This window comes from Bombyx mori, chromosome 28 (assembly GCF_030269925.1).
Source record: "Bombyx mori chromosome 28, ASM3026992v2".
Taxonomy (NCBI): domain Eukaryota; kingdom Metazoa; phylum Arthropoda; class Insecta; order Lepidoptera; family Bombycidae; genus Bombyx; species Bombyx mori.
In genome coordinates, this window is record NC_085134.1 from 7,163,058 (window position 1) to 7,188,043 (window position 24,986).

General features: G+C 36.5%; 1 protein-coding gene across 1 annotated transcript in view; it reads left to right on the plus strand.

Annotated features, from left to right (window-relative positions):
* Positions 1-24,986, plus strand: part of LOC101740043 (cell adhesion molecule Dscam2) — a 197,110-nt gene that overhangs the window by 145,430 nt on the left and 26,694 nt on the right. The window contains exons 8-12 of the mRNA XM_021353633.3: positions 12,192-12,241; positions 20,872-20,957; positions 21,616-21,707; positions 23,701-23,852; positions 24,393-24,483. Coding sequence (XP_021209308.1) covers positions 12,192-12,241; positions 20,872-20,957; positions 21,616-21,707; positions 23,701-23,852; positions 24,393-24,483 — 471 coding nt within the window. The remainder of the gene's footprint in view (positions 1-12,191; positions 12,242-20,871; positions 20,958-21,615; positions 21,708-23,700; positions 23,853-24,392; positions 24,484-24,986) is intronic.

Sequence of the window (24,986 nt, forward strand, 5' to 3'; positions counted from 1 at the left end):
AATTGCCAATGTTATGTACACCATTATTGTCACATGCATCAGGCCATAAATTAAATAGTTTAGGGTTATTTTCAATGTTAAATGTTTGTGATGTGGCAGTACCTTTTTAAATAAATAAATATACAAACAGTTATATCTAGTGGCTTTGTTATCTGTCTATATTCTGTACGGAAAACTTTTATAATGATTTTATTATTACGACCTGGCGCTCGGGATAAATAATTAATTTCACCAAAATATTTATATTTTTTATTTAGTGCTTGGATGGGTGGACGACCTCACAGTCCACCTGGTGTTAAGTGGTTACTGGAGCCCATAGACATCTAGAACGTAAATGCGCCACCCACCTTGAGATTTAAGTTCTAAGGTCTCAAGTATAGTTACAACGGCTGCCCCACCCTTCAAACCGAAACACATTACTGCTTCACGGCAGAAATAGGCATCATAATTAAAAGTTAATTTAATTATTATGGTTCTATTGTCAAACACTATACCTAATACTTCTTTAATATAAACACAGATTTCGCCAAAACTACAATATAGATAAATAATATTAAAGATAAACAATATTAATCTATTCTCATTTTGACCACAGACTTTAAACAATAACAAAAGTTTGACAATTGACAATAAACAAAGACTATATGTATACGAGTATGTGTGTGTCAAACACACGGTAGTGTGTATAATGTTTTATTTATTGATTTAATTATTAGAACACCTAAAGTACATTTGACGATTCGCAATTCACTTTCGGCTTTGCTTCAGGTTATCGTTTGGCTGTGCCCCTTCGTGTAAAACTCTTTTACTAACTGCCTTCGTGTCGTTTCTGCAATGATTTTGTAGTCGTCACGACATGTCTACAATTTTCGAGAACATTAATTCTGATAGTAATAGTCGTTTTGATGACCGTTCTTGCTCTTTGACAATAGATGGCGTTCTCGAACGTTCCTGATAGTATTTTTTTAAATCCGTTTCTGCTATTTGGTTACAGATGACATTATTCGTACCAGCATAACATTTTTATCGATGTTTTATTTATTGCTTAGGTGGGTGGAAAAGCTCACGACCCACTTGCTGTTAAGTGGTTACCGGAGCCCACAGACATCTACAACGTAAATGCCGCCATCTACCTTGAAATTTGAGTTCTAGGGTCCCACTATAATTACAACGGCTGCCCCATTCTTCAAACCGAAACACATTACTACTTCACGACAGAAATAGGCAGGGTTGGTACCTACTCGTGCGCACATACAGGACGCCCTACCACCAGTAAAGTGTGCGATCAGAATCGTTAAATTGTAATATTTCGAGCATTCAAGTTTACTTCCATCTCTATCCTTTATTCTTTGCCCTTAAAGGTCAATGTTAAGTGGTTATCGACACTCCAAAGATATATAAATACCGTCCACTTTGAAATATGATCTCCAAAAAATCTTATTGTATGGCAACTGTCATCTGAACCGGAACGTATAACTGTTTTGCGACAAAAATATGAGGAATTTTGAACCTACACGTGCTGACAATACGACTGGAAAATACAGTTTATAAAATATATTTAACATCCCCATCCAACCCATCTCAGAACCGGGACCCCCAACGGTCAGCTACTTTCATTTTATTCGAAGCCCGAATATCGTTCTCAAGGAACCTCTATAGAGTCTATGGAGGGTCTTCGGTTCATTCTGTGTTTTGTGCCGTATGTTCCGAACTTTGGAATTGTTTGAGCTGATCTGCCCTCTTCTTTTTTCTACCACACCTGCCGCCCCGAAAGTAGAGTTCTGTCTAGAACCGCTGCGTTCATCGATACTGCGTTTCCAGAGATCTTTTCTGCCATCCGACTCGGCAATTAACCTCCTTCCACAATGTTTTCTTCTTCAAACGAGACAAACGGAGACCACCGGAGAGTTTTCCCCTGCGTTTGCTGACCTTAAGGTGGACCGTTTCTTCGTCTACGTATAAAGGCCATAAAATCAAAACACTAATAAAAAATGCTTCAAAATAAAACCGTTTCGTACCCAATTTCAATATTCGGAGGATAAACACAGAAATAACGCTACGCCGGTATCGAATAACCCAAAAATTGCCGAAAAACTACATAACGTATCCAATGTGCTCTCGCTCCGACGAACTGATAACAACGCTCATCGCAAAATATTTGCGACACGAACGCATCGGTCCCGGTTTAATTAAAATTCCGATAGATTTTTTTTTCATTTCGCTCAACACTGACATATCTAGTTATTTCGTCGAATACGACATTCCAGAGTGGATTAATTACTTAAAAGTCTGCAGAAGGATTAATAGTGGTCAGAACGTTACTTTGAAAAAGCGGCGCGACACGATAACCCTCTTATTGTGGCCACCACTAATTACATATCGGACCTGGACGACGGGGCAACGCAAAACTGCCCTCGCCCGAAACATATTTTGTCGGATCCCCTAAACCCCTCTCCGTGCTTTTAAGCTCTTCAGGCACTGGTCACCGTCCTCATCTAACTTATTGGTCACGATGAAGAGTTCAACAAGCGAACTAACCCATAGACACGCCCCAGCGATTTTCTCGGCGAAGGTTCTATGGTAGTGGGTTGTGATTCTGATCCGGTGGTAAATTCTGCGAAACACTCCTCTTGCTAGGTCCAGTACTAGTAAACTGTCTCAGGTTAAACCTGTGAGCTCACCTACTAGTCATAACCTCACTGGAATAGCCCCTCAGAGTACCAGCGAATACCTAGGAAAAAAAATATAAACGATAGCTTAACTAAAGCAAAATAGATTTCTGAAAAAAAATTTTTTGAAGATCTGATCCAAAACGCGGAAACCCTAAAATGGTCCAAAAAAAACAATCTTCCATCAATAAGTCCAACTGAAAGTTTGTATTGGAAAAGTTACGGCTCCGTAAAATAAACTTCGAATATTCTTGATAACAAAAAAGCTGACTATATCCAAAAAAAAACCTTGATCAATTTCTTTTGATTCGCGCGGAGTATAAATTAACCGAGCATAACATTTCAAATGAAGAAAGCGAGGCCATTATTTCGCAGTTAACGGTCGACGCGATCCGCCGTGTCTCTCGGAATAAGTAGGTAAAAGGCGTCTCACCTCAAGGCTGATGCAGATCCTGAGTATTATTGCTTTGGCAGGTAGGGGCTGTCGGACAACGAGGAGGCGGTCGGACCACAGTTTCGAATAGTATCCCTAACGAGCCCGATCTTTGTCATATACGTAAGACCCGAGTTGGGATTTTTGACACATGTAGGATTCTGAACAGCGACCACTGCTACAGGTACTATTTATCTTCTGCGTGCGTTCTTGCAAGATGGAATGCGAGAGAGAAGGCTCTGTCTAGAGGCAGACCTGAAAAGAAATAACTATATCAATCCATCTACGTCGCTCTTAATTCGTCTGAGCGATACCCTCTTGCAATAGCTCCTTAGTTAAATTTCTTCAGCACAAAAGCAACAAACGATGACTGTAGGCCACAACTTGCTTCCTGTTGTTTCAGTTGGGCGAATGAGATATTGTTAAGTACCCTAAAGTCGAAGTTTGAAGTCGTCGTGGCCTACCGGATAAGACGTCCGGTGCATTCGTGTTGAGCGATACACCGGTGTTCGAATCTCAGGCGGGTACCAATTTTTCTAATGAAATACGTATTCAACAAATTTTTTTTTTTTTTTTTTTTATTGCTTAGATGTGTGGACGAGCTCACAGCCCACCTGGTGTTAAGTGGTTACTGGAGCCCATAGACATCTACAACGTAAATGCGCCACACACCTTGAGATATATAGTTCTAAGGTCTCAGTATAGTCACAACGGCTGCCCCACCCTTCAAACCGAAACGCATTACTGCTTCACGGCAGAAATAGGCGGGGCGGTGGTACCTACCCGTGCGGACTCACAAGAGGTCCTACCACCAGTAATTACGCAAATTATAATTTTTGCGGGTTTGATTTTTACTGCACGATGTTATTCCTTCACCGTGGAAGTCAATCGTGAACATTTGTTGAGTACATATTTCATTAGAAAAATTGGTACCCGCCAGCGAGATTCGAACACCGGTGCATCGCTCGATACGAATGCACCGGACGTCTTATCCTTTAGGCCACGACGACTATATGTTCACGATTGACTTCCACAGTGAAGGAATAACATCGTGTAATAAAAATGAAACCCGCAAAATTATAATTTGCGTAATTACTGGTGGTAGAACCTCTTGTGAGTCCGCGCGAGTGGGTACCACCACCCTGCCCATTTCTGCCGTGAAGCAGTGATGCGTTTCGGTTTGAAGGGTGGGGCAGCCGTTGTAACTATACTTGAGAACTTATATCTCAAGATGGGTGGCTCATTTACCTTGTGGATGTCTATGGGCTCCAGTAACCACTTAACACCAGGTGGGCTGTGAGCTCTTCCACCCACCTCAGCAATTAAAAAAAAAGTGCCTCCTAATTTTTTCATTGCCAGACTGACAACTCACGGCCTAGTATTAAGTTGCTGCGTGAAACATTGAGACAAGTGACCGAAGTCTGATCTGTATTGTTATGTAAAGGTTCATTGGCTGTTCTACTCTTGAAACGTGAGTATTATGACCCACTTTGAGAAATGAAGATGAAGTCTTTATTGTGTTGTACAACTTCACTTCCACCCTTTCGGGTACTGCTGATTCACTTAGCTTCTTGATCGTTCGATTCTTCTCAGTCACTTGCACTCTTGGCAGAGTAGTCGTGGTCATCATTTCGGGTGGTGGTGCGCATCAAAAGACGTCGCCATTCCTCGCGTACTGTGGTCTTTCTTGTGCACTCGTTGACGGGACCGCTTAGAGCTACCTTTATTTAGTCTGTCCATCGTAACGGTCATCTAGATGCCCCGCGGTCTTATTCCCTCTATCATGGCCTGCACCAAATCTTTAGATAATTTATTGCCAAAAACATATTTTGATTAGTTGAATATCAACCATCACGTATTCGATTTACATTTTACTGGTGGTAGGACCTCTTGTGAGTCCGCGCGGGTATATACCACCCTTCCTATTTCTACCGTGAAGCAGTAATGCGTTTCGGTTTGAAGGGTGGGGCAGCTGTTGTAACCATACTTGAGACTTTAGAACTTATATCTCAAGGTGGGTGGCGCATTAACGTTGTATATGTCTATGGGCTCCAGTACCCATTTAACACCAGGGGGGCTGTGAGCTCATCCTCCAATCTAAGCAATAAATAAATAAATAAAACATTGACACAGTTTTCACTTCGGCACGCTACATTTCCTTCGACTTACTAGTATACAGTTGAAACTTCCGTAATACATATTTTGGCTTGTTTTATCGACCAACTTTTCGGTGGAATTACCCTTGGGAGAGAATTTTCCGGAATTAAATTACAAGAGATATTTTAATGGTTTTCTTAACGTGCTCTTGATATTTGCAATCACGGCATAGAATCACTAAGAGGATAACCTCAAACAAGATCGAGAACATAGACATACTAGATGTGACTCGCAGTTTTAACTACATTAAATTTTTATAGACATACTAGATGTGACTCGCAGTTTTAACTACATTAAATTTTTATAGACATACTAGATGTGACTCGCAGTTTTAACTACATTAAATTTTTATAGACATACTAGATGTGACTCGCAGTTTTAACTACATTAAATTTTTATAGACATACTAGATGTGACTCGCAGTTTTAACTACATTAAATTTTTATAGACATACTAGATGTGACTCGCAGTTTTAACTACATTAAATTTTTATAGACATACTAGATGTGACTCGCAGTTTTAACTACATTAAATTTTTATAGACATACTAGATGTGACTCGCAGTTTTAACTACATTAAATTTTTATAGACATACTAGATGTGACTCGCAGTTTTAACTACATTAAATTTTTATAGACATACTAGATGTGACTCGCAGTTTTAACTACATTAAATTTTTATAGACATACTAGATGTGACTCGCAGTTTTAACTACATTAAATTTTTATAGACATACTAGATGTGACTCGCAGTTTTAACTACATTAAATTTTTATAGACATACTAGATGTGACTCGCAGTTTTAACTACATTAAATTTTTATAGACATACTAGATGTGACTCGCAGTTTTAACTACATTAAATTTTTATAGACATACTAGATGTGACTCGCAGTTTTAACTACATTAAATTTTTATAGACATACTAGATGTGACTCGCAGTTTTAACTACATTAAATTTTTATAGACATACTAGATGTGACTCGCAGTTTTAACTACATTAAATTTTTATAGACATACTAGATGTGACTCGCAGTTTTAACTACATTAAATTTTTATAGACATACTAGATGTGACTCGCAGTTTTAACTACATTAAATTTTTATAGACATACTAGATGTGACTCGCAGTTTTAACTACATTAAATTTTTATAGACATACTAGATGTGACTCGCAGTTTTAACTACATTAAATTTTTATAGACATACTAGATGTGACTCGCAGTTTTAACTACATTAAATTTTTATAGACATACTAGATGTGACTCGCAGTTTTAACTACATTAAATTTTTATAGACATACTAGATGTGACTCGCAGTTTTAACTACATTAAATTTTTATAGACATACTAGATGTGACTCGCAGTTTTAACTACATTAAATTTTTATAGACATACTAGATGTGACTCGCAGTTTTAACTACATTAAATTTTTATAGACATACTAGATGTGACTCGCAGTTTTAACTACATTAAATTTTTATAGACATACTAGATGTGACTCGCAGTTTTAACTACATTAAAATTTTAATTAAGAAAGAATGAAAAAACATTGCACTTTTCTCGGACTAAAGAGTCAATGTTACTTTTTGGGCCATAGTCTATTTTTAAGTCTGACGAGATGTCAATGACGTTGGTAAGAGAGTGCTAACTATGAATGTGGAAGGATATAGAGGAAGAGGTAGACCTAAGAAGAAATGGATGGATTGTGTGAAAGACGATATGGGTAAGAGGGGAGTGAGCGAAGAAATGCTATATGATAGAAGAGTATGGAAGGAGAAAACATGTTGCGCCGACCCTAGGTGACTGGGAGAAGGGCAGGATAATGATGAGTCTATTTTTAAGTCTCTTTATACGTATAATGACGAAACTAATAAGCACTTCTGGTATTTATTTTCATGTTTTTGTATTCGTGTTTTCTATTTAACTATAGCAGATAAATCCGACATTGCCGGGATCATTTCATTTTCCTTGATTTAATTACTTGCATATTAGATTTTCAAATATGTATATTTAAACACATAATAAGCTATCTTTGTACAGTATTTGTGGCTGAACATAACTTCTCGGGTTTTGCCAAAAACTCCTTTGAATTCTGCGAATTTATTTACTTTATCTGGAATTTACTGAGTAATGATGTCTCAGTAAATTCTAAATGATCTCAATAAATAAATAATATCCCAGCTATTTTACTGGTATATTATTGTAGATCCTCTCGTCTCATTTACTATGAGACTATTTGTCAGGAGTCTCTCTTTTATCTTATACCTTTTTACCTTATCCCACTAGGTGGGGTCGGCACAGCTAATTTTTCTCTTCCATTCTCTTCTATCAGCCGTTATCTCAGCACTCACTCGTCTCACATCGTCATTCACACACTCCATCCATGTCTTTTTCAGTTGATCTCTTCCCCCTCTACCTTGCACTACAATTTCCATACATCTTCTAGTCTTATGCATCTTCTCTCTACGCATCACATGTCCATACCACGCTAATGTCCGCTTTTTAATTTGTTAATTACCGGGGCTACTTTCACACTTCCATTGACTTGTTTCACTTCTTATTTATCAGGAGTATAAGTCAATTTTCAGTTAGAAAAAAAAAATTCCCACAAAATAGATTTATACTACAACTAGCGGCCCGGTCCGGTTTCGCTCGGGTCTTTAACAAAATTTTCAACGATATTTGACGTTGTTTTTTTTTTTATAAAAGGACACTTATTGCGGCATAACTATAATAGTTAGACATATGTATGCTGTCACGACACATTTTGTAAATAATAATGTGTTTTATCAAAAAATATTGTAGCCTATGTCACTCGGGAATAGTGTAGCTTTCAAACAGTGAAATAATTTTTCAAATCGGTTCAGTAGTTTCGTATTCTATTCAATACAAACAAACAAACAAATCTTTCCTCTTTATAATCTTAGTATAGAAATATATATAACACGAGTGAGACAGCTGTAAAAACCTAGCTATAAATATAAAGAATAGTTCGAAAATTCCGGTCGTACGTCAACATACGGAGAAACCATTTCATTTGACGGAAACAGCTCGCCGCTTCACGACTCAATGACCTCACGTACATTCATAAATATTTTCAATACATATCACAGATCCGAAGCCCGTGAGCGCAGGGTTGACTGGAACTAAACGTGGTCGCTATAAAAATTATTGGCAAAAAATCAATACGCGTTTCCATTGGCGGTCCCAAGCTAAAGTTTTCAGATCGATAAATAATAGTTTAAAAAAAACTAACAAAATACGCTTTTATAAAAAATTCTAAATATTTTATGAACACATATGAGTAGAAGGGTTATTTTGATAATATCCTGAAAAGCTTCCCACGCATTTTTTTACAATAAAATAATTTTTTTCTTACACTATTTTTAATTCAAATTTACTAAAATCTATTTTCGATTTTTAGTTGAATTTTCTATAAAAACGTATTTTCTTAGTTTTTTAAACTATTATTTATGTTTCATTTTTTAGTGGAATTCCAATTTTTTAAAAATATTTTATTTAAATATTGAATTGTCATCGATCCTTAATAATCATACTAAATTTTGAGTTAATCCGACATTTTGAAGGGGGTCAAAATCATGTTCAAAGATTCCGTTACATACTAACATACATACGTCTAAAGCTAATAAAGACGTATTAAAAAGAACGCCAAATATGTATGCGCTCACCGTTAACATCAAATATCGAAGGCGTTGCAATTATTGCAACAGTCAGAGTCACCATGGTAAAACACTAGCGAATAAGATGATAGAAAAGACCATTTACCCTGATGATGTGATTATCTATTGAGCAAAGAATGCAAACCTGGTCTCTGCAGTGCCATCGATCAATAATAGCAGCATAACTTCATTAGTATGCAAACCACCTAATATATACGAGTCACTATCGCTTAAGGATACCTTTGAAATGATATGCGATTCTTGAAAAGCACTGTAGACTAGCCATACGGCCTGTTTTGCATTTGGTAAATCGATCGAGTATCGGTCAAAGATTTTAGTATATTACTACCGTACGTATTCGAGGCTCGTATAACAATGACACTGTTAATACAACGTTGTCATAATTATTTTGGTGAAAACAAATTAAAAACTATCTTAGAGAGACATTGCTCATTCAATGGTCATGTCAGTTCATTTATTTCAGTTTAAAAGTTAAGCCGTAATCGTTGAAGATGGAAATTGGCGGCATGATGGGTCAATAAAAGTATCAAAACCTAACCAAAAAGTATCATATTGGCTGTATGCAGTGGCCAAAATAGTACCACCACCGACTTCTCGTAAGCGTCGTCTAAAACTACTAAATAATTTATTGGAGGATAAGCACCAGTATTTTCTGAGTATTATGCTACCACAGGTAGGGCTAATTTTAAGCTCGCAGTGGTAGGCTTCCTACCTAATTCTGCCGCGCTGCAATTATATTGAAGTTATGCAGTTTATAACGTGGTACAGCCATTGCGCAATACAACGAAGCCTTCCACTCCATATCTCACAACTGACTGATATTATTCGTGATCAGATATTTGTGGAGATCTGGGAACTGCTTCAGATAGTCCGTAAACGTGTATGCCCATTAATCGAAAGTTGTGTATTTTGAAGCTATTGCATAGCTTTTAAAGCGGGCTTTGAGCGCGGCGACCGAATCAAGAAATTCCGTTACGAAAATAAAACCTAACACCGCTCACTCCGCCTACCATGTAGCTCGCGTTCGACAACACATTCACAGGTCGCGCTACTCGCTAATTTAGTGTTTGTGAATAAACGCGCGGCGTGACTTCGCACTGCATGCGCATCATGAAAAGTCTGCCCATCTCTCTCTCGCGCGGTCTAGCTTACGAGTGTGAAGGGGACAGCTAATGTTTTGCTTTTGTGAATGTTTATAAATATAACATGATCTTATTTTATTATTGTTCTAATAGTAAATTATTATTGTCTAATTATAATTGCATAAGTTGATAATAAATGCTTTGCAATAGCTTTACCGCGGCAGTCCCCGAGTGCCACGCGTTTTTTTTTTTTTACTCATGTTCTGTATTTATTTCACGTCAATCTTTTACGAGACATCCATAGCGCCGATTTGCCCGGGTCACCGAATCGACGCAGAGGAAAAATACGTTACTGTTTTCTAAGAATTTTACGTAGAGATTTTTATAAGTGCGGATGTAACGTGAACTGGCAGCTGTGACCTTTACAGATATCACTTTAATCTGCAAATATCTAACAGAGCGTTATTCGTCCTTTAAGGAAAAGGATTCGTGAGCTCTCGAGTTTTTTCTAGCTTTCCTCAAACTTAACGATTGAAGTTGTTTGAAAGTTTTTCTTCCTCGTTCTTATGTAGTATAAGGAAATGGTTAATACAAACCGGATCCAGTATTTTTCTACTGATATCAATAGACAAACTATTTGCTGGCATTTTCAAATCATAAGTGACGGTTTTAGACTTTCTTATTTTTGTGTAGACTTTGATAAGTGGCCACTACCTTCGGATTCTGAATATACATTACATACGTCTCTGAAAACAACAATTTGTTATTATCAGTGAGAAATTTTCTACATTCATTTCTTTAAACTTTATTGGTCACTTAAATTTGTCACTGTAGAATCTTCTCGGCATTTTAAAAGCATAATTTGTATTATTATTATATACTAACTGACCCGGCAGACTTCGTAGTGCCTCAATTGATAAATAAAAGACCTAAATTTTTGTATAAAATAAACACATCAAAGGAAAAACAAAATTATTATTTTTATTTGATTCCGAGCATTTTAATATTTATCTACCTTTTAAGCCTTCTCTGGACTTCCACAAATAATTCAAGACCAAAATTTGTCAAATCGGTTCAGCCGTTCTCGAGTTTTAGCGAGACTAACCAACAACAATTCATTTTTATATATAGAGATTATTTCATTTAAATGTTGTCGTATTCCCGCGCGTTCCCATATTATTATGTCCACGGCTCGAACGAAATATGCTTCTAACTCTTTTGTCCGTAGATCTTGTAGGTTGTATGATACTAAGTTCTCTAATGCTGACTCATCTTTTGCTTGTCACTTGTAGCATATAGAAAAGCTATTTTGGAATATTTATAAAGTGATTAAGTCCGATTAGTATTATAGATTTATAGTGTGAGTTGATATACATCATAATATGTGCGTATTGTGTTGCTTTTGTTTTTTTGTAACTTAAATTTCTAAATTTCTCTTCTCTGTTCACTTGTATGTAGGTATGTGATTTGGATAGTGGAAACATGTTTGGTTATTGATTTAGCTATTTTTTTTAGAATATTATATGTTTGTATTGTACTGTTGGTTTACCAAATAAATAAATAAATTCCTTTGATTCTAGACGGCACCCTAAAACGCTTCATGTGCAGAAACATCTATATATTAATACGTGAAGCAAAAACTTTGTATCCCTTTTTACGGAAATTGCACGGACGGAGGAGTATGAAATTTTCCACGCTTATAGAGAAGATAGAGAAGAAGTGCAAAATGCTAATTTTTTTTTTAAATAATGCATAAAAGATACCTTAAATCAATAAAGAAAAAATTACACACACTACATACCATGTATTTGACGCACACACGCATGCATACTATTTATTTATTGTCAAACTTTAGTTCTTGACGTCTGTGGTCAAATTGAGAATAGATTAAATATTGTTTGTCCTTATTAATAATTTTTATAGTGTAGCCTTGGCGAAATTTGTGATTATCGAAATATAAAATACAATCATAATAGTGTACAAACTTATTATACAATTCCAATTAATTATAGTCGATTTTCGACTACTGCGGGACCTCTAGTAATACTAAATTATCCAAGGGTAAACGAATAGACCATTGACCTGCCAAATCCTTAATCATAAAACAAGCATTTATATCAATGAACCAATGCGCTTATTTCTCTTTTCAGGTACAAAGTGGACAGCTTGCGGGGACATCACTCGACAGATAAAAAAACAGGTAAGGACTATCCGTGATAAATCTCTGTAGAACTTACGTCATAATTGCGAATTACAAATCGTTTATATTTCGATACTAGCGGCCCGCTCCGGCTTCGGTCGGGCCTTTAACAAAAATTTCAAAATAAAAAGACTATAATACACATACGTTAACACTTATATTTGCATCAGGTTTCTAAAATCTTATAACGGTAGTTTGAATAGTTATCATTATTTTAATGAACTTTTATTTTCATTTAAATAATATTTGTTTTTATCTAAAAAAAATTTATATTATTATTTGTCTAATTTTCGTAACATTATTGGAGTTTTAGTAAGGATCCCTAAAAAAAAATATAGCCTAAGTCACTCGGGGATAGTGTAGCTTCTAAACAGTGAAATAATTTTTCAAATCGATTCAGTAGTTTCGGAGCCTATTCAATACAAACAGACAAACAAATTTTTCCTCTTTATAATATTAGTATAGAGTATAGATTATCGATATTATTGGTATGTAAATCTTCCTTGATCAGCACGATATTGATAGCATATGGATTTGAACACGGTACGTAGAGCAACGAAAATGCCACTACCCAATCGAGGATTAGGTTGAAATCTCTATTGCATTGGCCCAACATCTGTTTCCTCTCCAAAATTTTAAGGCCTTGATAACTATACAACCTCGCGGTCCACCTTGTGTTGATCGGTTACTGGATTTCATAGATATCGCAATGTGAATGCTGCCACCCACCTTGAGACACTTTGAGACATTTGACTTTCACGGTGAAGGAATAGCATCGTGTAATAAAAATCGAACCCGCAAAATTATAATTTGCGTAATTAATGCGTTTCGGTTTGAAGGGTGGGGCAGCCGTTGTAACTATACTGAGACCTTAGAACTTATGTCTCAAGGTGGGTGGCGCATTTATGTTGTAGATGTCTATGGGCTCCAGTAACCACTTAACAACCGGTGGGCTGTGAGATTGCTTATCCATCTAAGCAAAAAAATATACCTTCTAAACCAACAAACACGTTCAAGGAATAAGCGCCTTATTTTAATAGTGACTCTGTGTTAATTGTCATTCTTTAGAACAAGTAACTATACTGAGACCTTAGAACTTATGTCTCAAGGTGGGTGGCGCATTTGCGTTGTAGATGTCTATGGGCTCCAGTAACCACTAAACATTAAGTGGGCTGTGAGCTCGTCCACCTATTTAAGCAATAAAAAAAATCAATAAAAAAAGGTGTTAAAGAGGAAAAAAAAACATGACGCTATCTATTCCTTCACCGTGGAAGTGCGATCATGAACACTGGATAAGTATTTTTTAAAAAAATAGTCACGTGCCTGCGGGATTCGAACACCGACACCATCGCATCGCACGACACGGTTGCCCCGGCCGCCTTATCTATTAGACCACGACGTCCTCTAATCAATTTAATACTATTTGATATTCGAATTAGTTTCCTAACATAACCAATTTATGTAATTGCATCCTACAGCCGGTCGTTTGAGTCAGTCGTCCGCAAATCGCAATTAAGGCGCCTGATTGGCATTCGCTTTGATTGCTTCGGGCACACGCAGACACACATTGGCCGTGAGGTAGCATTGAACTCGAGATCTTTGGTCGTGCCCACACAGACTCAGTTCACGTGGTGATAGTTAGGAACCTAGTACAAGTGATCTCCCTGTAACACGGTAGATACGATCCGTGTTATATGTGATATTTTAATGAAACATCTCAACTATGCCTACCCCACTTTGAGAAGGCGGTACGACATGAGAACCCTCTTGTCGTGGCCGCTTACATACCTGATCCTGTAGACCGATTGGTAAATAGTCGACGTCCCCCAAAACATGTCATTACGGATCCTCCCGATCCATTAACGGCGCTTTTAGGTACCACAAGCACCGCTCACCGTCCTCGTCGAACCCATCGCTTGCGAAGAAGGGTTCGATGAGCGAATTAACCCATAGACACAGCCCAGTGAGTTTCTCGCCGGATCTTCTCAGTGGGTCGCGTTTCCGATCCGGCGGGAGATTCTGCGAAGCACTACTCTTGCTAGGGCCAGTGTTAGCAACATTCCAGTTTGAGCCCCGTGAGCTCACCTACATGTTAAGGCGAAGCTCAAATATAGCCTCTCAAGGCTATCAGCATACATAGGGAAAAAAAGCCTACTATGGTAACTTTTATTAGTTCACTTACTTTTATTTGTTACTTACAATTGTTTATCATAACAAAACTGTTACCCCTACTTCTGCATTCTTAAAACTGCGTATTATTATTGATCTAAAGCACAACACCAAAACCAATTTGCATTGCCTTTACATGTAGAATCATTTGGAGCAATGATTTTACACACAAAGGAACACTAAGGCCGTTTAACAACGCATTCAGCCGTTTCAGATAAATAACGACCATAAATAATCTGGTGCTGACACCGGTCGTGTGGAGTGGGCTTTACTTTACGTCAATGACTGCGCTCATCATTCTAGCACACCGTGGCGAGCAGAAAATATTTAAATATTTAAAAAAAAAACATAAAAAGTCAATATAAATCTATACTAATATATAAATCTACAGTGGTTTTTACGGATGTTCCGTTATAACTACTGAACCATGCATCCGATTGACTTGAAACTTTGGTATCCATGTAGAAAAGGCATGTACTTAATGGATAGGCTACTATTTATATGAGTGTTGGACTCTCTACACCAGTTGCGGGGGCATCAATGAGAATCTTTGTGGGGGTGAGAAATAATAATGTTAATTTTAAATGCCCAGCGAAGCGGACGGGTAGAGCTAGTTCATTCTAAATGTTTTTTCATTAATTTTATCGTGTTATGGGCATGCAATGCGTAGAGAGGAGACGCACGTGACTAGGAGATGTATGGTAATGGTAGTGCAAGGTAGAGGGGGAAGAGATCAACCGAAGAAGACATAGATGGTGTGTGAATGACGATATGGGAGAGAGAGGAGTGAGTGTTGAGATGACGGCTGATAGAAGAGAATGGAAAAGAAAAATTAGCTGTGCCGACCCCACCTAGTGGGATAAGGTGGAGAAAAAAAGAGAGAGAGTTCAGTCAATCTATACAAGAAAAATGTTTTTTTTAAAACTAAAAGATATCAAAGGTTTTATGTAAAAATTACATAAAAAAAGGTTTTTCTTTACATGTATACGTATATAAATTATGTAATCTATAATATAATATATATAAAAATGAATTGCTGTTCGTTAGTCTCGCTAAAACTCGAGAATGGCTGGACCGATTTGGCTAATTTTGGTCTTGAATTATTTGTGAAAGTCCAGAGAAGGTTTAAAAGGTAAATAAATATGAAAATACTCGGAATTAAATAAAAATAACAATTAAAATATTAACAATCAAAATGCTAACTCGCCACGGTGTGATGAAATGCCGTAATTTTTATTAAAAAACCATTTGTTTTGATTGTTTGCCATTTTAAATATATTATTGTATGGATGGTAGGACCTCTTGGGAGTCCACGTGGGTACCACCGCCCTGCGTATTTCTGCCGTTTCGGTTTGAAGGGTGGGGCAGCCGTTGTACTGTAAAAACTGAGACGTTAGAACCCATATCTCGTGGTATGTGGTGGCACTGACGCTGTAGATGTATATGGGCTCCCGTAACCACTTAACAACAGGTGGGCCGTCAGCTCGTGCACCCATTTAAGCTATAAACAAACAGAAAATAATTGTCGGAGACATTTCCTTAAATGTAAAGATAAGGATAAAGAAAGGATAAATTAATTAAATGTAAAGAAAATTATAACATACATTGATAAAGATATATAAATAGATAATAGTTATACACGTTCTCAGTACCGCTGCCGTATGCGTGAGAGAAAGGGACGCCAGACAGACGAGCGCCGTCACGCGTTACGTAACGAAGCAATTTACCCTCTCATATGAAGTCATCACTACAAAAATGTATGACCACGTTTACTGTTAAATTGCGAGGTGATTACATTATTACTGATTCCCCTAAAAGTACCCTAAATCATAGACGACTGTCTCGCGATATTATATGCGAAACGAAAAGGAAAATCAAACGATATATTATGGTAACTACCGTCAATTTTAGAAAATGTATTACGCTATTGCATAGCTTTTTAAGCTTTTGCATAGCTTTTATCGCGGGATTTGAGCGCGGCGACCGAATCAAGAAATTCCGTAACGGAAATAAAACCTCAAACCCCTCACTCCACCTACCATGCAGCTCGCGTTCAACACATTCACACGTTGCGCTTGTGTAGCGTTTGTGAATAAGAGCGCGGCGTGACGTCGTACTGCATGCGCGTCATGAAAAATCTGTCCATCTCTCTCTCGCGCGGTCTAGCTTACGAGTGTGAAGGGGACAGTTAATGTTTTGCTTTTGTTAATATTTATAATTATAGCGCGGTCTTATTTTATTATTGTTTTAATATGAAATTATTATTGCCTAATTTTAATTGCATAAGTTGATAAAAAATGCTATGCAATAGCTTTAGCATGGCAGTCCCCGAGCGCCACACGTGTTTATTTTTGTTATTTTTCTAAACCCCACTGTTAATTGATGACATTATCATATTACCTATGTCTTATATCTAATCTTATAATTAATTTGTAGAAAATTAAAATTATCTGTCATTTGTTTATAAAAGTTATTTTTTATGTTAAGTTTATACTATCCGTCAAGTCGATTTTCACTTCTTTTTATTTGTATACCTATTCAGCATCTTTTTTTGCACACTTTCCTGACCAAAGAGTACTTACTCATGAATAGTATAAATTGGCTTTCAAAATGTCATCAGGATCATCATAAATCTGTTTTCTGTATAGTTGTGAACAATAATGTGTAAATAAATTAATTAAACGTGCTATCTTAATAAAGCGACCATCTTTATTTCAAGTCGGTTCAAATATGCTTTTTTTTTCTTTTTTTTTTCCTACCTAAGCTGGTAGCCTAGAGAGGCTATTCCAGCGGAACCTTAACTAGTAGGTGAGCTCACGGGGCTCAAACCTGACGACGATGCTAACACGAACCCTAGCAAGAGTCGTGCTTCGCAGAATCTACCACCGGATCGGAAACGCGACCTACTGAGAAGATCCGGCGAGAAACTCAGTGGGCTGTGTCTGAGAGTTAAATAAGCTATTAACTCTCCATCAAACTATCGTTAAGTTAAATCGATAGCTAATCGTAAACTCCTCATTAAGAACCAATCTATACGCCTGACCAATTACATAAAGCAATATTAATATCTAATGAAAACGATTGCTATTCAGTGATAGCTCACCTAGCGCAACCGTCTTCTATAATTCGTTATTCACGATAACAATTATAATAATATGAAGATAGTCCAACCGTGAGCACTGGAAAACTTTAATTTAGAAACAAAAGACATACCTCAATCTGAATTCTAAAAATGAGAGGTTTTGTTTCAGAATTCGATACGTCAAAAAATTAATAAAATAAAAACTTAAACTTAAACAATAACTGGACGATGACCGAGATTCACTCGGTTTTTTTTTATAACATGTGTTTTTTAGAAATTATATTTAAATACGAATTACATATTGATAAAATGATGAAATATTCCAAGATCCTTCAGGCATTTTTAAGTGAACACGTGAGTTAAAAGGACACAAATAATATAAATAAACAATTAATTTTCTTGGTCTAACCTTAAACCAAACACTCATTCGCTTCGGGTGACTTAACAACGCCATCTGCTGCAATAGCTTTAGTGTTATTGTGTCTTGCTCTCAATTATGAAAAATAGTATGATTATGCGCCAATAGATGTCGGGAAGAGTCATAAAGTTGATTATCGATAAAGTTGATTATTGAAAACAAGGATAAAACAACATTTTCTGAAAATAAATCGTAGCTAGAACGATTTATCGCCCCCGAAATCCCTAGTATACTAAATTTTATAAAAATCGTTGGAGCCGTTTCCGAGATTCAGATTATATATACAAGAATCGCTCGTTTAAAGGTATAAGATATAAGATAGCTGTATAACTATACTACTGTACTGTATAATCTATATACAGTCAAACCTGGGTAAGCGAGAACTGGATAAGTGAGAAAACTCTATAAGTGAGAATAATAGCCAGGACCCGTCATTTTAAGCTCCCAAAACCTCTATTAGAGAGAAACAGAAACCTCTGTAAGAGAGAGTCGTTTTTCCCTCATGGACCTCCGTAAGTGAGACTGCTACTTATCTATATCTCTATAAGCGACAGTCGAGCTTTATTTATTTATATTATTTAGGAGGAACAAATGAAAAAACAAATAACAAATTTAACATCTGCTATTTTATGACTCATTCTTAACTTTTGTGGAACTTCCTTCTATTGTTTTTGGATTGTTTTCTCGTCAATATTGAACCTATTCTATTTCGTGGAACTAAATAACGTTGTTAATTTATCGCATTCTTTTCGAATAGACACGTGTGCCTCTGTACCGTCCTGTTTGTCGGACTTACTCAGTTTATCGTCAATCAATTGCGAAGGAACGTTCAGTTCTGCATGTCAAAACGGAAAATTAAAGTAGGTACGGTCATTAAGTGAATAGTGAATGCGTTTGAATCCGGAAAATCGCGAAATTAAATTCAGACGGTTCATTAACGAGAAATTCGGGTTAGTGAGAAACCTCTATAAGCGAGAATAAGATTGTGCTACCTTGAACTCTCGCTTATCCAGGTTTGACTGTATATAAAAGAAAGTCGTGTTAGTTTCACTATTTATAACTCAAGAACGGCTGAACTGATTTGGCTGAAAATCGGTGAGGAGGTAGCTTAGAACCAGGAGAAGGACATAGGATACTTTTTATCACGTTCCCATTGGGACGTGACATAAAACGTGATATAACAAAACGCAACTGATATGGAATAACAAAACGCAACTGATATGTAATAACAAAACGCAACTGACAGGTACACGTAATATGTTCTATGGTTAATTATAGTAGAATTTTTAAGTTGACCAGTTGTGTGTGTTTGAAACAAACCGTGTGGCGGAACAAAGCTCGCCGGGTCGACTAGTTAACTATAAATAACTGTATAACTGTAACGCGAAATTAAACCTTAAAATAAATTTTTCAATTAGACCAGAAACGACATTGCGTAGTCTAATTAACCACCACTTTCCGAACGATCTCTCCTATAAAGCGATACGTTATTGATCATACCCAAAGACATTTGCTACCAATCAATTTTCGTACCATATTGTACAGTGGCGGACAAAAAAATCGACCGCTTCCCGAATTTAGCTCGTAGTCGACTTAAAATACATTAATCCAGTGAGCCCGATTTTCATTTTCCAATTTTTATTTACATTTTAAACGTGTGAATGTCCTCAAGTGTAATCATATCAAAGGCGTGATCTACGTTAGAGTGCTCTAATTAAGATTTTATGGCCTCTCGCACCCTCAGTGGCGGTTGCTAGGCAACGGGTTGTTAGTGCCTGCAATATATGAATTAACATATTAACACCCTTGTAGGTAATGGGTTTTAAATAAATCACTTTTATACATATACTTTGGTTTGCACTTGTTCATTACCTCCCAAATTTTTTAACAAAAAATTATGAACTTTTTTATTTTTATATATAAAATTATATTGGGTAAATATTTACAATTTCCGAATTCACTCGAGAAACATTAGCCCGATTGATATGAAAGTTTGTACTCATATGAAGGGCATGGGTAAAAGGCAACATGACCACTCCGATAACGTTACAACTAGATAAGTGGCACTGCTGGCAGCAGTTTTTATCTTTCCAATCGTAGGTTGAATTGATATAAAAACTATATATACCTACCCATCTTCATAGAAGGTAATGGATATTATGTTATGTTCACCGAAAATTATTTTACGTAGCTCTAGCTTTCTTTATCGTCTTGTGGCTTTTGTGTTTTAAAATAAAATTTAATTTTGTTGCGAACGAAGCCGCGGACCTAGTTTGTGATCTATATATATATGAATTGCTGTTCTTTTTTCTCGCTAAAACTCGAGAACGGCTGGACAGATTTGACTAATTTTGATCTTGAATCATTTGTGGAACTCCACAGAAGGTTTAAAAGGTAGATAAATATGAAAATGCTCGGAATGAAATAAAAATAACAATTTTGCTTTCCCTTGGATGTGTACCCTGTCGGACGGATTCCTTTTGTTTGTTTTAAGTTTATTTTATACAAAAGCTTAGGTCTTTTATTTATCGATTGAGGCACTACGAAGTTTGCCGGGTCAGCTAGTATAATATAAAACGATGTGTCTACGAATTTCAGTTATCTTAGGAAAAACTTAATATGACTTGACTTAAGTTAAGTGCTTAAGCATTCTTCGAAGCTTAGATCTGTATTCTTTTACATCTGAAATAAACGTATAAATTTTAAATTTAAGCTAAACTATAGGTTTGGTTACGTGACCAAATCCTCTATCGACACGTGCAGGTTTGAATTACCCATTAGTGACGTCACCAGCTGGTTTAACTGATCGCTTACGGCGCCCGTATTCAAAATTGAACATTACGTCACACGCTTAAGGTACAAATCGCTTAAGTGGACCCTCTCTAGTGCAAATAGGATTTAGTGGAAAATGACTAGAGTTTGCCTTTTCTGATCATCGAATACAAATGCAAACTTTTACAGGTTTGGACAGAAGAAAAAGAATGTCAGCGAACCGGGTCATCATCACACAGCATTTCACGGAGCGAACCATCACACCCGGCGGTGATGTAAGTATGGTGATGAAGATTTTGAAGATTGAAGTCGTCGTGGCCTAAAGGATAAGACATCCGGTGCATTCGTGTTGAGCGATGCACCGGTGTTCGAATCTCAGGCGGGTACCAATTTTTCTAATGAAATACGTACTTAACAAATGTTCACGATTGACTTCTACGGTGAAGGAATAACATCGTGTAATAAAAATCAAACCCGCAAAATTATAATTTGCATAATTACTAGTGGTAGGACCTCTTGTGAGTCCACACGGGTAGGTACCACCACCCTGCCTATTTCTGCCGTGAAGTAGTAATGCGTTTCGGTTTGAAGGGTGGGGCAGCCGCTGTAACTATACTTGAGACCTTAGAACTTATATCTCAAGGTGGGTGGTGCATTTCCATCAACTAAGCAAAAAAAAATCTGTTTTTTATTGCGCTTGTAGGACGACGAGTGTTCGACCCATCTGATGGTGAGCGGTTACCATCGCGCGTGGACGTCAGCAATGCCAGGGATAGAGCCAACCTGCTGCCTGTCGTATTCTCATATACCTATACTCTATATTTTTATTTTAAAACAAGAAGACGGTTGCTTCCTACTAAGAAGTCGAAAACACTAATTACAACTTCTCCTTAACTTAATAAAACTGAATAAATAGTTGAGCATTTATTTCAGATCAGCATGCAGTGCGCAGCCACTGGCGATAAGCCTCCACAGTTTGTTTGGGAAAGAGACGGCATTGTGGTGTCAAGCAATACAGATCCTAGGTCAGACCTTAATAATTATCTAAATAAGTTTAAACTCAAACACTTGCATAGCGTTTAAATACATAGATACAAGAATTACAGATATTGCCATCGTCGAAATAAATAAGTCAATAAATTATTATTGTTATTAAGCTTATTATTAAGCACAGTCGTCCGGCCCCAAATTAGAATTCCCTGTGTTATGAGAACTAGAGACTGTCATAGATTATAATTATATGCGTTTAAATATATAAATGTGGGATTTGCTCAAAGTAAATAGCAGTTTTTTTTGGAAAAGTAACAAAATTTATTAGATAACACGTCGTAATCATTCACAGTCGTTCACCCTCTTACTATGCCCGATCGCCATCTTGACCATTTCCCTTCCGTCCCTTTCTTCCTCATACATTCATCTCTTTTACTCGAAAACGTTCCGTTTCCCACATAAATACATAAATAGATAATAAACACACAGAGAATGAACAAACAAACCTGTTGATTACACGAATGTTATCCCGATGTGGGAATCGAACCTGCAACCCTCGGTGCAACAGTCAGTGGCTCTGACTGCACCATCCAGTCAATCGAACGGGATTAAGGGCATAAGGTCATCCATGACACTAAACACACTGTTATGTATAACAATCAGGTCATTTTTACTGGTGGTAGGACCTCTTGTGGGTCCGCGCGGGTAGGTACAACCACCCTGCCTATTTCTGCCGTGAAGCAGTAATGCGTTTTGGTTTGATAGGTGGGACAGCCGCTGTAACTACACTTGAGACCTTAGAACTCATATTTCAAGGTGGGTGGCGCATTTACGTCGTAGACGTCTATGGGCTCCAAAAAAATTCGGAAACTAATTAAATGTGAAAATCATTATACAAGCCCTTTGAATAATTGCGTGTTCAAAGCATATAATCGCAAAATTTTAGACAAAACTTTGACTTCTCAAACAGAACCTTTTAAATTTAAAGCTTTAAATGGAACTATAATAATCCCAGTGAAGAAAACAATGTTTGATGTGATTCAACCGTATTTAGGATAAGTTAAACTTCATTAAATATGCGATACATAGATTAGTGTTGAGTAAGAATTAGAGCCCATATAAAAACATGGTTTTAAGACGAATTATGGGCCAAGCTTGCATTTCTATAAGACTAATATAAAAAAACTGTGCCTTAACCAATTTGTTGTAAATTATATTTAACTTAAGGAAGACAATTTTAAAAAAAAGCTTATTCATTTTGGAAATAACCAGATTGATACTTTTGATGTATGCTAAGATTCTCTTTCAAGTATAGTACGTACATTTAAACTAAAGAATCTTCTATGAATCTATCTTTTGGGAAAGGTATGACTAATCAGTTCGCACTACCAGTATTATTACGGCCGTCTGGTGTAGTGGTAAGTGACATGGTCACTACACAAGGGGGTCGCGGGTTCGAATCCCGCCAAGGGAAGGTATTTGTATGATAAATATAAATGTCTTTTCCAGGGTTATGGTTGTATCTTAAATATATGTATGTGTATAATAAAAATCTTACATTTATTTCCGTTATCTGGTACCTGTAACACAAGTTCTTTACGAACTTATCACGGGACAATAGTCCGTGGTGTGATTGTTAGTAAATATTTATTTATTTATTTATTATTTTTCTTAACTAAGTCTTCTGTTTCTATTCCTAATGGTGTCCAAATGGTTTGAAAACACAATTTTACTCCTAGCAACTAAAGCCTAAATATATTACTCAAGGTTTAGTTTCTATGGGATTTGCGACTGTTCAACATTCTTCTTTCTATTCGTACACTCTTGACAGAGTGGTCGTGATCATGCATCAGTCGGATCCTGCGATACCGATGCTCTCGCGATGCGACGCCATTTGGCACGATGTTTCGCAGAGTCCATTAGGTACACTGTATTTTTAGCCACATTAGCTAATAAAGAAACCATTTAATATAGATTACAGACAGTTTATTTTTACAAATATCAAATCTGTAGCTTCTCCTATTCCAGATATGCTTTAGGACAAGTCATGACATCAGACAATTCGGTGATCGCCCAACTAAATATAACAAGAGTCAGAGTCGAAGATGGAGGGCTTTACACGTGCACCGCTAAGGAAGGAGAATATAGTGCTAGTCACGAAAACAGACTGGATATTTATGGTAACTAAGTAGTTTTATGTAAATTTGCACTGTTCTGTACATTACTTCGTTTCATGACTTTCAATATTATATTATATATTATCTATATATATAAAAATGAATTGCTGTTCGTTAGTCTCGCTAAAACTCGAGAACGGCTGGACCGATTTGGCTAATTTTTGGTCTTGCATTATTTGTGGAAGTCCAGAGAAGGCTTAAAGGGTAGATAAATATAAAAATGCTCTGAATTAAATAAAAATAACAATTTTGTTTTTCCTTTGATGTATCCCCCGTCGGACGGATTCGTTTTGTTTGTTTCAAGTTTATTTTATACAAAAGTTTATATCTTTTATTTATTGTTTGAGGCACTACGAAGTCTGCCGGCTCAGCTAGTTATATTTATAAATGATTCAAGCTCTGTTTATTTTACTTTTTAAATTACAATTACTAAATATGGTACTTGTTATCAATTAGTCAAATTATTTTATTCGATTGTGGTGTTCTTCTCTACTTCACCTCTAAACTTGAAATCGTAACTACTTTTATTTGTGTGCTATCCAGGCCCACCATATATCAGATCCCTGCCACCAATCAAAGTGCAGAGCGGAGAATCGGTAAATTTAAGATGTCCATACTACGGATATCCAATAAGGTAAGCTGGAATACTTTACTCTGCATTTAATGTAATTTTACTTAACTCAAGGAAGCAAATATGAAACAAAAAGGCCAAAAAACCTTCTTCTACCGACTTATGTAAAGCTCTCCCTCTTTAAGAACCGGTTACTTGGTAGATAATTGTTGAGTTAAACTCGCCATTTTATAACTTTTCGCAATTATTATATTGTATTAACTGTGTATACAATAAAGAATAAAGATTCAGATTCAAAAGAACAAACTCACATTAGACTGATGAATCGAAATAAATCTAAATATGCTTCTCAATTCAAGTCTCCATTAGATAAGTGACAGAATTCGATACAGGAATATAATCAACATATTGCAGGTTTAAGAATTGAATAAATAAATTGTAATTTAAATTTAATCTCCACCAGACCGTTTAAGAATATGTCTAAATTCCACCTGTCTAAATTAATGAAAGTGTCTAGCCTAGGTTGAAAATACACAGGATATATCTCTGGTAATATAACTGTGTAT